This window comes from Nomascus leucogenys, chromosome 5 (genome assembly GCF_006542625.1).
Source record: "Nomascus leucogenys isolate Asia chromosome 5, Asia_NLE_v1, whole genome shotgun sequence".
NCBI classification, from domain to species: Eukaryota; Metazoa; Chordata; class Mammalia; order Primates; family Hylobatidae; genus Nomascus; species Nomascus leucogenys.
Genome location: NC_044385.1, coordinates 19,873,762 through 19,888,333, shown reverse-complemented (window position 1 = coordinate 19,888,333; position 14,572 = coordinate 19,873,762). Strand labels below are relative to the sequence as shown.

The window sequence follows — 14,572 nt, the reverse complement described above, 5'->3', positions numbered from 1 at the left end:
GTCTCTGTGACTAAATTTCTCCTTCTTATGAGGACACCAGTGGTTGGATTAGGGCCCACCCTGAGGACGGCATCTTAACTTGATTGCATCTGCATAGCCCGTCCCTCAGTAAGGTCCCATCCACAGGTTCTGGGAATGAGGAGTTCAACATATCTTTTTGGGAGGACACCACTCAACCCATAATAAGTGTGAAGTAGTACTCCAGTTTTATTTCTTTTTAGAAGAAATAAAAGATATCTTGTTATCCAGAACATTTTTCTCACTCCTCCACAGGGACACCTTGGTATCTGAATGTGTGAGGGCCTGTTTCCAGGCTCTCTTTACTTTCGTTGCCCTGTTTTTCTAACCCCGAGTGACTGTCTTAATTACTACAGCTTCCTGAGTAGGTTCTTAGCACATTCAAGAGTCAATGCTTAGAGAGTAGAGACTGTTTCTTGCTGGGACCGTTTTCTCTGCACACTGTCCTTAATGGCCTGTTCTTTTGACTCTTCTAGATGTGCTAGCCCTGGCGCTGGCTGCTGAAGAGCTAGCAGTGGCCACATGGGAGCCCTGGACAGCTTAGTGGTGTGCCCTACAAATGACTCTGTCCAGGGCATCTCCCAACACAGCAGTGGGACAAGAAGACAATGATGGGATGTTGCATGAACTGACCCTCAGAACCCAATGTCCAGGAGAACATGAATTGGGATCTTGAAGTTCTTCAGAAAGATCAGAGTGAGCAGTGGCTCTGAGTCACTCTATAGCAGTCATGGCAGTGAGAAGAGCCACTCTCTAATCATAATGGAATCGCAAGATTGCCAAATTAAGTCACCCAGTTAATTGTGGCCCTTAATTTTACTCTAGGAATCTGTGCTGTCCTAATCTTAGCATTTCCAGGGAGACATGGCAGCTGTTGGGGCAGGAGGAATCACTGTGTTCCATGTGACCACCAGGCTCTACAGGCTCTAATTTTAAATTATGACAGGGAGAGAGAAGGCTGAGAACCATACTGCTGACACTGAGACAAGGGTTCCCAGAGGTTCATTTTCCCTGGACATGGCAAAAAGACTTTGCACAGCCTTTTCAAAGATTTGGCAAATACTATGGGCCAATTTTTATATGCATTTTCTGGCATTTATTTCAGTGGATGCAGGATAGATTATTAAAATTCTTCTTAGCTGTGTCCTGCTGAAGTTCCTCTGGTGAACTAGCTGGCCTGAGGTTGAGCTTGTTGGTCTTAGGTAAGAGGAACAGTTGTTTTCAAGAGCACCCTTAGGGTTGAACTTCCTTTCCCATGTGCTGTTTCAAGTAAAGTCAGTTCCTATGGGGAGCGCTTTAGAACTTTCTGTTCTTATGAACTTCTTTTCCCCTTTGGCAAATCTTGGAGTCAGTTTTCTGGGCAGTGGCAGCCTGTGGTCTTCTTGGTTTGCGTCAAAGACCAGATATACATGTCCTATGATTCCACAGACCCTGAACTGTTCCAGTAACCCAGCTGTGGAGTATCTGACTGGGAGCTCCATGACAAAGCTTGGTGATGTGCAGACTCGGTTTCCAGTAAGATTCTGCAACTATTTTTCTAAAGACACACACACACCTGTTTGAGCTGGAGCCAGGCATGGCTGACTTCCCCACAGAAGGGATAGGGCTGGGTGTCACTAAAGGCCAGGCCCTCTGCTCGTGAGGCTCTCACACCATCTTAGGAGTAAAGCTGATGGGCATCTCAGACTTGGCTTTCTCTGGCACAGGTAGGATTTAAAAATGAGGCATAGACTTTTCCTATGCATGTGTGACATGCTAGACATATGGCCTTTAAGACCACATTCAGGTCCGGGTGTGGTGGCTCACGCCTGTAATCCCAGCACTTTGGGAGGCTGAAGTTAGGCAGATCATGAGGTCAGGAGTTTGAGACCAGCTTGGCCAATATGGTGAAACCCCATCTCTACTGAAAATACAAAAATTAGCTAGGTGTGGTAGCATTCATCTGTAGTCCCAGATACTCAGGAGGCTGAGGCAGATTTGCTTGAACCCAGGAGGTGAAGGATGCAGTAAGCCTAGATTGCACCACTGCACTCCAGCCTGGGCAACAGAGCGAGACTCCATCTCAAAAACGAAACAAAACAAGACAAAAACCAAAACAAACAAACAAAAAAACACATTCAGAAACCATCAAGGAGATTAAAAGAGGCACAAATACTTCAAAACCAAGGTAATTACCGACCCTGTCTGCTGAAGCAACATACAGTGGCATTGTGAAGAAATGCGCTCACTGCAGCAGAAAGCCACTTCCTTACCGAGTCCCATCCTGGGGGATGGGTTTCCCAGCGCTCCTGCACTCAGGTCTCACGTGTCTGTCCCCAGATCTGCTCTTTTCATTCATGATGAAAACTCTGCAGGGTTCTGACCACAGGCTCGCCTTTGCAAAGACAATGTGATTTTCCTTCTAAAGCTCAGCCAGAGCTACCCCTGTGCTTCAGAGGAACTGGTCCCAGCCTTGTGATCGGTGGGCACGGAGTCCTGGCATGCCGAGCCCTTGCCGTGTTGTGATTGGTTGTCTCAGTAGCTAGCTCTTCACTTTCCCTCATTCTTCTTATTGTGTTAAAATACAGAGAACACAACATTTACCGTTTTGACCATTTTAAGTGTCCAGTTCAGTGGCATTAAGCGCATTCATGTGGTTGTGCAGCCATCACCATCACCCATCTCCAGAGCTTCTTCATGTTCCAAACCTGACAATCTCTCCCCATGACACACCAATCCCCATACCCCCACCCGAGCCCTGGAACCCCCATTCTACCCTCTGTCTCCGTGGGCATGAATCCTCTGGGGACCTCACAGGAATGGAATCAGTCTTTGTCTTTCTGTGCCTGGCTTATTCACTCAGCATAATGTCCTCAAGAATTATCTCTATTGTAGATGTTACAAATGTCCTGCTTTTAAAAGCTGAATTAAAAATAAACTGAAAGCCTGGCGCGGTGGCTCCCACCTGTAATCCCAGCACTTTGGGAGGTCGAGGTGGGTGGATCACCTGAGGTCAGGAGTTCAAGACCAGCCTGACCAACATGGTGAAACCCTGTCTCTACTAAAAATACAAAATTAGCTGGGTGTGGTGGCACATGCCTATAATCCCAACTACTTGGGAGGCTGAGGCAGGAGAATCGGTTGAACCAGGGAGGCGGAGGTTGCAGTGAGCTGAGACTGCACCATTGCACTCCAGCCTGGGCAACAAGAGTGAAACTCCATCACAATAAATAAATAAATAAATAAATAAACAAACAAATAAATAAAATAAACTGAATAGCTGTCCTTTGTGTGTATCCACCACCTTTTGTTCATCCACTCATCTGTTGATGGACACTTGGGTTGCTTCCAGCTCTTGGCTGTTGGGAATAGTGCTGAAATAAATATGGGTGGGCCGGCTGTGGTGGCTCACATCTGTAACCCTGGTGCTTTGGGAGGCTGCAGCAGGAGGATCACTTGAGCCCAGGAGGTCAAGACCAGCCTGGGCAACATGGTGAGACCCTGTCTCTATTAAAAAATGTTTTAAAATTAAAAATAAAATGGGTGTACAAATATCTTTTCGAGACCCTGCTTTCAATTCTTTTGGGTGCATACTGATAGATGGAATTGCTGGGTCACATGGGGATTCTATATTTAATTTTTTAGGAACCATCATACTGTTTTCCACAGCAGCTATGCACCAACTCTTTATTTTAATAAACCTTCTACAATGTAAAAGTGAAATAAATGATCGTATTTAGTAATTGTCATTTATTTCTCTACAATTTTCCTTATCTAAAAAGGTAGCATTTTCCATTTTATTTCCCATTTTTGGTGTGACTTTGCCTAATTTTGTAATAGATGATTTTAAAAATATATTTTGTCACCATAGAATAGATTTTTTTTTTTTCCAGCACAAACTGAAAAACCAAGAGCTTCTACCCCTTGGTCTTGAAATAGAAACAAAATGGACAAACCCATTTCAAATCAGGAGAACAAGAGAATTGAAATAAGAGATCTTTTCCTCCATAATAGCATTTCTTGTTGTCAGACCAGCTTTACAAAGTAGCCTAACGTGTGATCTAAAGAGGAATGTGCTGAGGTAGGCCCAGGAGAAAAATCCCAGGAAGACAAAGGCCCTGTTATTTTTATGGTGCAATTTAATACACATGAATAACTTTGTAAATTAGGTGTTTTTCAAAATAGCTTTAGTCTGTTTCTAATATATAAGGAAAATAACTTTCTTTTGTTTTATGCTACCTAAGTGTGTGGTGTCTATCCATTATGTTACTAGGGTACATGTTCACTGTAGCTATTCATGATAGCCAAGATATGGAATCAACTTGAATGTCCAAGAAAACATGTTACATATACACAATGGAGTATATTATTCAGCCATCAAAAAATGAGATCCTGTCATTAGCAGCAACGTGGATGGAACTGGAGGCCATTATGTTAAGTGAAATAAGCCAAGCACAGAAAGGCAAATATCACATGTTGTCATTCCTATGTGGGAGCTAATTTGCACTATGTAGACATATATCAAAACATCACATTGTACACTTTAAATATGTACAATTTTTATTTGTTTATGCATCAGTAAAGCTGGGATTGGGGATGTGATGGTATAAAAACTAACTCTCCTCTCTACTTGTGCAAGTGCAAGATTCTCATCTGGGCAGTTGTCTTCAGATTTTTTTGTGTCCTCCTCAAGAATGTTTAGCCTCTTACAGTTAAAAAAAAAAAAAAAAAAAGCTAAACTCGAGACTATGTTTGGGTTTCACCAGTTCTCACTCATGTTGATTTCATGGAGGTAGAGAGTTGAATGATGGTTACCAGAGGCTGAGGAGGGAAGCGGGAAGGGAGATGAAGAGAGGCTGGTTAATGGGTAGAGACACACAATCACAGAAAATGAATCAGTTCTAGTGTTTAGTAGCATGGTAGAGTGACTGTAGGTAACAATAATTCATCATATATAGTTGACCCTTGAACAACATGGGTTTGCACCACTGGGTCCACTTATATGCAGATTTTCTGGAACCAAATGGGAAGGGAACCAACAGTGTTTTCGGGATGTCAAACCTGGTGTATAGGGAGGGCCGGCTTGTCCTATACTTGGGTTCCACAGGGCCGACTGTAGAACTTGAGTATGCACAGATTTTGGTATATGTGGGGGTCCAGGAACCAGCTTTCCGTGTATGCTTCAAAATAGCTAGAAGAGAAGATTTGCAGTGTGAAGAAATGATCAGTGTTTGAGGGAATGGTGTCATAAACCCTGACTTGATCATTACACATTGTAGGCAGGCATCAGGACATCACATGTGCCCTGTAAATATGTACAGTTATGTATCAATAACAAGTAAGTAAAATTAAAACAATAACTTACTGGGGTAGCAGTCAGATTTACTTGCTTCAAGTAGATTTTACTTTGCTCCTGATATGTTACTAGAGAAAGTTTACTTTGAAGTAGTGTATTTGTAAGCAACCCAGCTGCAATGAAAGGAGGTATTTCCATTAAAATATGACAGCATGACTTACAGAAGCCTTTAATTATAATTCACCATTTCTGGCCAGGCACAGTAGCTCATGCCTGTAATACCATCACTTTGGGAGGCCGAGGCGGGATGATTGCTTGAGCCCAGGAGTTCAAGACCAGCCTGGGAAACAGGGAGGCCCTGTCTCTTAAAAAATAAATAAATAAAAAAATTAGCCAGACATGGTGGCTCACACCTGTTGTTCTAGCTACTCAGGAGTCTGAGGAAGGAGGATCATGAGCCTGCGCAGTTAAAACTGCGCCACTTCACTCCAGCCTGGGTGATAAGATTATGTCTCAAAACAAAACAAAACAAAAAGGCTACATCACATTGTACACTTTAAATATAAACAATTTTTGCTTGTCAATTATAACTCAATAAAGCTGGGGCAGGTAGGGGACACGGCAGTACAATAAAAATTCCTCACCTATCTGCTTGCACAAATGCAAGCAGATTTCCATCTGGGCAGCTTTTTTCAAACTTTTGGCAGTTGCATCCTCACAACTGCCTTATTAATTACATAATATTTAACCCCTTATGCTTAAAAAAAAAAAACCCCACGAAACTACAGACTTCATCAGTCTTTGCACTAATGTCCTTTTGTTGAGGAAGAATCTCCTTCAGGGTGGGACAATGCACTTAGCAGTCACATCTCTGTGGCCACAAAGGCTGCTTCTCATTTATACCGGGAGAAACGTTGCCAGCACAGCCGCTGTGTAGGCTTAAGCAAGTTGTTTTCACCCTGTGAGCCTCAGGCCCCTCTTCTATAAGATGAGAAAACACCCTCATTTGGGAATATCTAATAAAATACTGACATGAAAAGGCCTTATGAACGCAAAAGCGTGACACACCTGTGTGTTCTCTCGGTGCTGCTGGGAGTGTGTGTTTGCCGAATGTGTGTCATCTACAAGCTGGTCAAGGATGGAAAATGCCTTCCCTCCTAACATTCAGAAGGGAATGAAAACCCTCTTTCCTCCTAGAATACAGAGGAGGAAAGAACTTCATCTTTACACCCAAGCCAAGACACCAGAGATTCTTGACATGTTCAGATACGACTTGGGGATCGTAAAATGTTCAGGAAACCCTGCAGAACTGACTTACAGTTTTTTTTGCCTATAGTTCATGGGCACCCGGGGCCCAGCCACCCCATCGCCTGGGCAGCAGGTGCAGGTCTGAGGCCTCTGGGCCCACCATCCCCCAGGCCTTGGGAGGTGGCTGTGAGAACACCCCCTTCAGTTAAACTGCACCCAGGATACCAGCCCACCCAGCTGTGAAAGCTCCTGGGAGGAGGGCTCATGGCAGGACATCCCTGTGGAAGCTGGCAACTTAAGGGACACAGTGACATTTGCTTTCCTCAGGAAATTGTGTCTGCTCCTCCTCCACCTGTACCCCTTTGAACAGACAGCAGCTCCATGAAAGTTCTCTTTGCAGTGGATTCCAGCCAGGAATAGGCAAGGTCCATGGCCAGCCACTGCGTCCCGTGGCCTCCCGTGGTGTGAAGGACACCCAGGGCGCAGTGCCTCCAGAAGCTCTGTAGGGTGAATATCTCACTGTCTTCAACAAATATGTTGCAGGGAAATAAGGAACAACAGGAGTCCTGTGAAGGAGGCAGAAAATCCAGCCTGATGGCTGGCAGTGGTGTTTGGAGATGCAGCGGAGCAGGCAGCAGTGAAGAGGGTCAGGAGGGCAGGCCGCTCCTGGAGGCTGTGGGGGCATCGCTTCTCCCAGGTCCAGGAGGACCTGCAAGGGGCTGGCCCGCACAGCCGTTTTCTCTGCACCCTCCACGGCCCTGTCCTGGAGAGGGTGGGGCATGTATTCGAGCACACACAATGCACACACATTTCCGCATGGCTGGGGCAGCTCAGGGCCAAGCTCCTGGTGGGGGAGTCGGCTCTCCTTCCAGCCTTTCCTTTCTCCCTGGTGCTGTGGTCTGAATGTGTGTCCCGGAGATTCACACGTTGAAATGCTCACACCCAAGGTGACAGGATTAGAATGTGAGCTTTTGGAAGTGATCAGTCATGAGATAAGGCTGCAGAATGGCATGACCGTTACTCCAGAGACCCCTCGCCCTCTTTATGATTGAGGATGAGAGATGTTGGCCATTGCCCGGAAGAGCCTGAGGTACCCTGTGAGAACACATAGAGGCCTGGCACTGGATCAGGGATGGGGGGAAGCCTGGAGGCACAGAGCAGATTCTGAGCACTCCCATCTTCCCCACCCTCCCTCCTGCCACAGCCTGAGCTGTCCTCCTGGGCCCAGCTCCAGACCCTGTCCGGCCAGCCCCTTCTTTGGCTCCCTGGTGCTGGTGGCTGGGGCCCTGTTGGCAGCACACCTCAGGATAAGTGCCCCCAGGTGCGGGGTGCAGGGTCCAGCCTCACATGCCACTCTGGCTCCCTCCTCCCTCCATGGAGGCCCCTGTGGGTAGAGCCTTGGCTCCTCCTCTGGACCTGGGCCCTTCCTGGAAAGGCACAGGGCTCCCACTGGGTGGCCCTCTGTGGCTGCTCTTTCCCCGGTTGGGCCTGCCCAGTGCCCGGTCCACACTTCTTCCTGGCCAGGGCCGTGGGGACGGGGCCAGCCCCTCTTGGGTATGAAGCAGGGTGCCATCAGCATCCCCTCGCCAGGGCTGGTCCCTCCCCAGGGCAGGTTGGGTTCTCACAGGACACTCCTGTGCTCCCATGTAAGGATGACTCTGAGACCCAGCTGAGGGTTCCAGGAGGGCCCCGGGTGGGCAGCGGCTTGCCACAGGCCTGGGCCTGGCCAAGCAGGGTGCACCAGGCTCCTGCCCCCATCCCTCCACCGCTGGCCCTCAGGTGGGTGCTGGGTCCTTCTAGGGGGTGGTCCTGGGTCCCCTCTGGGGGCAGTACTGGGGCTGCCTCAAGATCCATCCTGGGCTCCCCTGGGGTGGACCCTTGTCTCCCTCAGAGCCTTCCTGGGTCCCCCAGGCTCCTTCCTGCCCCACACGCCAGGATGCTGGTTTGGGGCGGGGAGCAGGCCAGCTACGGCCCCTGGCCGGCATCACTGCTAAGGACACAGGGTTCCCCCCATCCCTGGCTGTGGTCCCCGGCCCGCATCACTGCTAAGGACAAGGGTCTCTCCATCCCTGACTGTGGCCCCTGGCCTCCATCACTGCTGAGGACACAGGCAACCCTGGCCTCCATCACTGCTGAGGACACAGGCAACCCTGGCCTCCATCACTGCTGAGGACACAGGCAACCCTGGCCTCCATCACTGCTGAGGACACAGGCAACCCTGGCCTCCATCACTGCTGAGGACACAGGCAACCCTGGCCTCCATCACTGCTGAGGACACAGGGTCCCCCCGTCCCTGGCTGTGGCCCCCAGCCTGCATCACTGCTGAGGACACAGGTGTTCCGTGGCCGTGGCCCCCGGCCTCCATCACTGCTGAGGACACAGGTGTCTGTTCCCCATCCCTGGCCGTTGCCCCCCGGCCGGCATCACTGCTGAGGACACAGGGTCCCCCGTCCCTGGCTGTGACCTCTGGCCTCCATCATTGCTGAGGACACAGACGTTTGTCCCCCACTCCCTTGCTGTGGCCCTGAGCATCTGCCCTTTGCCTCTCACAGGGCCGAGGGTGAAACTGAATCTGGGACAGTGACACCCGGGCTATTTTGGAGCTGGGCTGGGCCGGCCTGGCCGGCACAGGGGGTGGAGTGGGGGCGGGCCCAGGCTTCTCCAGCTGACAGTGTCCGCCTGTCCTTTTGTCCCCGTCCAGTTTGAGGAGCGGCCGGAGTGTGGGCTGCTGGTAGGCAGCCTGCTGGTCCTGGGCCCTCAGAGGGAGGTGAGACCCGGCAGCCCCTGCCTCCCAGCCTGTGCCCCCAGCCTGCGTGCTGCCCAGAGCCCCCATAGAGAGAGGTGAGGAGACAGAGCCGGGCAGGGTGGGGACCGTTCTGTGCCCTGGAGGGTGGCTCCACTAAAGGTCACGTCTGGGGAGTGGGGAAGCCTTCAGGTCCTGGCCACAGTACAGCTCCCTGTGGTGGGGCTGGGGTTCCAGCCTCTGCTCCCTCTGAGCCCCAGAGCTGGGCCCCTCACGTGGGAATTGAGCCACTAGGCTGGCCTGGGGCTGCGGGGTAGCTGGGGCGGTGCCCTACACCCACCATCCCCTCTACCCCGGAGTTGACCCTCGCTCAGAGAGCGGCCTGGGGGTCCGGCTGGCCCTGCCCCCAGCACTGCTGAGATAGATGCCCGCTGACAGCTGGGGCTATTTTGGGCCTGTTGGCTCAGCGGCGGAGGGGACAGCCAGAGGGGCCCTGACACTTGACTCCAGGAAAGAATTTCCCCAGAACGCTTGAAGCCTCCCATGGGGTCTAAGGTGAAGCACAGCCCTGGGGCGCTGCCCTTGGAACTTCATGCTAGAAGGGCACGGGAGCACAGGCTGCCCAGGTTGCCTGTCAGTGTAGGGGTGGGGAGGGCCAGCGAGGTGGCGCCCTGGGAGCTGCCTCCCACTCTGGACTCTTCCGTATGATGGTCCCGGGCCCCTGGAGGACCAGAGTGGCAAAGTTCTGCAACAGTCAGGGTGGGTGGCTGTGGGCAGGGCCTGTCACCCGGTGCATGGTTGTGGGGGGGGGGTCCCACAGGGTTGGAGTGAGGCCTCAAGGGGCCGAGGAGCCCAAGTGTGGTCCATGGTGGGTAAAAGACTTTCCTGGGAGGCTGAAGTCTCCCCCTTCCTGGGGAAGCTCGTGGGGTGCCCAGACCCAAAATGTGGCAGAGAAAAAAGCCTCTGCAGATGTCCCAGTGCCCGATGGATTCCTGGGAGCCCCACGGGTGACTGTGGTGGCCCCCTTCCTGCTCGGCCTGTTTCCTCATCTGTGATACGAGTTGTCAGGGAGGAAGATGATTCCTGCACCCTCAAGTGTCCTTTGCTTGGCGAGCCCCTCTCTGGCCCTAGGCCTGCTGACTGGTGGGGACGCCTCCTGACGGGGCTGCCATGAGCCCCCCAGACCCTGCAGTCGGCCCCCCAGACCCTGCACCAGGTGACAGAATGCAGGGCCATAGTGCCGTCCCTGGCAGCTGATGAGGACCTCAGTGTCTACCCGCTCTTCCCAGGCCAAGGTCAGCCTGTGCACCTCTGTCCCTTCAGCATGGGCAGTAACGGGAGCTCCCTGACCTGTCCGGTCCTCTAGGCCCAGAGAGGCTACCCACACATGCTGCCTCATCTGTTCCACTGTGACCCTGGCAGGGCCAGCTGGGGATCTGGGTGTGGCAGAGGTTGGGGGAAAGGATGCCCCGTTCTGCTTTTGGGGAACCCACAGACCTGCTATATGATTTTTTTTTTTTTTTTAAGAGACTGGGCCTTGCTCTGTCGCCCAGGCTGGAGGGCAGTGGCATAATCACAGCTCACTGCAGCTTTGACCTCCTGGGCTCGAGCCATCCTCCTGTCTCAGCCTCTTGAGTAGCTGGGACAGCAGGCACCTGCCACCATGTAGAGTTAATTTTTTTAAATTGTTTTTGTAGAGATGGGGTCTCACATGTTGCCCAGGCTGGCCTCGAACTCCTGGGCTCAAGGGATCTTCCCACCTCTGCCTCCCACAGTGCTGGGATTACATGTGCTTGCCACCACACCTGGCCTGACTGTATGACTTTGGACAGTGCTGGGGACAGCCCAGAGCTCGTGGGCCCTGCAGAGTTGATGTCAAAGTAGCCCTTTGAGTCCTGGGAGGAGCCCATAGAGGCAAATTCCCAGAAAGGGTGAAACTCAGACCCCGGTCCCTGCTGTGGGCAGGCCCCTGCCCAGGTCCTCCCTAGCCCCAGAGCCCTGCTGTGGGTGGGGAGGCTGGGCTGCAGCAGAGGTGCTGACTGCACAGTGAGTCAGCAGACTGGTACCCGCTGCCCGTAGTCCAGCCCTGCTCCAGCCTCAGACTGTCCAAGGGGATTAAGGGGGATTAACTACCTGAATCACAGGACCAGGAGGAGGGCCCAGGAACGTCGCCCTGGCTCAGCCCACAGTGGGCAGCCCAGGCCCAGAAGCTGGTGGCTCTGGCCTGAGGGAGAGTGCAGGCGAGGTGCCCTGGCGGGGGCCTCTCCACCATGGAGTGGTTGTGCCTCTGCCAGGGCTGGAGGGAGTTAAGGCACCCCGGGCCAGCCCAGTGCCAGCGGGGCCCACTCACACCCGCTATGTTCCTACAGAAGAGCTGCATAGGCAGAGTAGTGTCACCCCACACCATCTATATGGGGGGATCTGTACTGGGGCGGCTGGCCTGCCGGGCTTGGCCTGGGGTGGTCAAAGGACAGCGTCACCCGGGGCCTTTGGCACTGGTGTCTACCCTCAATCCTGCAGCATGTCCAGCTGGCCAGTGTGGCTGAGAACTGTGGGGTGACCAAGTTGGGCCTGGCTGACCCAGCCCAGCTGTCTCAGCCTGGCAGTCTGTAGCCCTTCCAGGGGGATGTTACTGGCCTTGCCAGCTCCAGACTCTGGGGTCCCCCAGTTATGCTCCCAAGCCAGATCCCTATGTGCCGCCCTTGCCTCCCAATCCGACCCTGGGGCTCAGTGGAGGGGCCTGGGAGCAAGCAGCTAAGTGGCTTCCAGTCCTTCCTGCTCATGGATGAAGAGCATGCCCCTGGGGAGGAGGGAGGTGTGTGACCCTGCAGAAGGGGTGAGGCCCCTCTGCAGCAAGGACAGCTTTAGGCGGGACTGGCCCCTCAGTGCAACCTGGAGGGGCTGCTGAAGGAGAGCTGCATAAGGGTTGGGCGGAAGAGGAGGGAGTAAGGGCGTTGCCCAGGGCAGAGGGTGCATCTCACCTAGAAGAGGCTCAGAGGGGAGCCTGCCAGGGTGGAGAACCGGTGACCTCGTTGTGCGATAGGCAGAGGAGACACGCATGAGACCGGTGCCCATGATGGGCCTCCTGCACCAGGCCTACCGGGGCTCAGCGAGCCTCCCCTTCTTGGTGTGGGGGACACACAGGCCAGCTGAAGTTTTAGGCCCGAGAGGCAGCAGTGTGTGGGGTAGGAGAAAGGATACCCCCCCGCAGGTAGGGAGTGGCCTACAGTGCACCAGGCAGGTCTGCCTGCCTCAGGAAGGTGCAGCAAAGCTTGTAGGCTGGGAGGAACCGAAAATAGCGGGCACTGGGCGGGAGGGGGCCCTGTCTGGTTGCTAAGGGGTGTAGTTTTGGGACATGTGCTCCAGTAACTGCAGCTGGGGCAGTGGGTCCTTGTAGGTAGGGAGAGGGAAGGAGATGTTCTCAGCGGCTAGGAGAGCCATTTTCAGGTGAGGGTACCAAAACCCAATTGCCCAGAAAGGGGCAAGTCTGCACTCCTGGGCCACGGTGCCATCCGGTGATGCTTCCTCAGGGCGCGGGGAGTGGGGGGGAAATAGGATGTGTGGAGCTGTTGAACTGCGTTCCTCAGGCAGCACGGTGGGGTGCACCCGGGCCTCATTCCAATCCCCACTAAGGCCATCCCCACTTACTCACAGGTCCCCGCCACCACCCTCATGGATCAGCCACAGTTCAGCGGGGCGCCCCGCTTTCTCACCCGGCCCAAGGCCTTCGTGGTGTCGGTGGGCAAGGACGCCACCCTCAGCTGCCAGATCGTGGGTAATCCCACGCCACAGGTGAGTTGGGAGAAGGACCAGCAGCCGGTGGCGGCGGGCGCGCGCTTCCGTCTGGCCCAGGACGGCGACCTCTACCGCCTCACTATCCTGGACCTGGCGCTGGGCGACAGTGGGCAATACGTGTGCCGCGCGCGCAATGCCATAGGCGAGGCCTTCGCTGCAGTAGGCCTGCAGGTGGACGCGGAAGCCGCGTGCGCCGAGCAGGCGCCGCACTTCCTGCTGCGGCCCACGTCCATCCGCGTGCGCGAGGGCTCAGAGGCCACCTTCCGTTGCCGCGTGGGTGGCTCCCCGAAGCCGGCAGTGAGCTGGTCCAAGGACGGGCGGCGCCTGGGTGAGCCCGACGGCCCCCGCGTGCGCGTGGAGGAGCTCGGCGAGGCGAGTGCGCTGCGCATTCGGGCGGCGCGGCCGCGCGACGGAGGCACTTACGAGGTCCGCGCCGAGAACCCGCTGGGCGCCGCCAGCGCCGCCGCGGCGCTCGTGGTGGACTCGGACGCCGCGGACACTGCCAGCCGGCCCGGGACCTCCACGGCCGCGCTCCTGGCGCACTTGCAGCGGCGGCGCGAGGCCATGCGCGCCGAGGGCGCCCCCGCCTCACCGCCCAGCACCGGCACGCGCACTTGCACGGTGACCGAAGGCAAGCACGCGCGCCTCAGCTGCTACGTGACCGGCGAGCCCAAGCCCGAGACGGTGTGGAAGAAGGACGGCCAGGTGGTGACCGAGGGCCGGCGCCACGTGGTGTACGAGGACGCGCAGGAGAACTTCGTGCTCAAGATCCTCTTCTGCAAGCAGTCGGACCGCGGCCTCTACACCTGCACGGCGTCCAACCTCGTGGGCCAGACCTACAGCTCCGTGCTGGTCGTAGTGCGCGGTGAGCTCCTGGGTGCGGGGCGCGCGGACCCAGGCTCCTCCCCAACCCCTGCACCTGGGTCCTTTCGCCCTTGCCGTCTGCTGTTTCCCACCCGCTTCTGTCTGGTCGTGGAATCCAGGGTTGCAGGTGTCCGTTCCTGGTGCGCAAAATGCGGGCGACGCCCCACGACCTGTCCTAATGACCCGCAACCCGCTTTCCCACCCAGTCCCCTGCCCGCCCCGCCCCCTTCGCATGCCACCCCACCCCCTTCGCATGCCACCCCACCCCACCCTACCGCTGGCCCACAGACAGGGGCGAGAGGCGTGAGAGGGGCGGGGCCGCAGGGGATCCCACCTCCTCAGCCCCGCCCTCTCCCTCGCGCTGCTCCCAACCCAACCTCCACCACTCTGCCTTCTGCTCTTCTACTCCCCCTCCCCCCCGACTTCCCGTCTCCTCCCCTGCGCCCTTCCCAACCCTTAGCCCCTCTGCCTTCTGCTCGCTCCTCTCCCCACCCCACTCCTCTACCCTGCACCCTCTCCTTTCCAGCCTCTCAGCCTCTCTGCTCCTGTCCCCTATTCCTTCCCACACCCTCACCTCTGCATCCTCCAGTCTCCTTTCCCGCCCACAATCCCCCAATTTCCCCCTTCCC

At 54.6% G+C, this 14,572-nt stretch overlaps 1 protein-coding gene and 1 long non-coding RNA gene across 3 annotated transcripts in view; one reads left to right on the top strand and one right to left on the bottom strand.

Annotated features, from left to right (window-relative positions):
* Window positions 1-4,534: 4,534 nt before the first annotated feature.
* On the bottom strand, window positions 4,535-7,906 carry LOC115835132. 2 transcript variants are annotated; one of them, XR_004030074.1, is made up of 3 exons: window positions 5,363-7,901; window positions 5,059-5,188; window positions 4,737-4,818 (listed from the first exon to the last, which is right to left on the bottom strand). It is a non-coding gene; the product is annotated as an uncharacterized LOC115835132 (long non-coding RNA). The 2 variants fall into 2 exon arrangements; XR_004030073.1 differs by having other exon boundaries at window positions 4,535-5,188; window positions 5,363-7,906.
* Window positions 7,907-12,276: 4,370 nt separating this feature from the next.
* Window positions 12,277-14,572, top strand: part of OBSCN (obscurin, cytoskeletal calmodulin and titin-interacting RhoGEF) — a 168,049-nt gene continuing 165,753 nt past the window's right edge. The window contains exon 1 of the mRNA XM_030812735.1: window positions 12,277-13,944. Within this exon, the coding sequence (XP_030668595.1) occupies window positions 12,957-13,944 (988 nt within the window). The 5' untranslated portion in view covers window positions 12,277-12,956. The remainder of the gene's footprint in view (window positions 13,945-14,572) is intronic.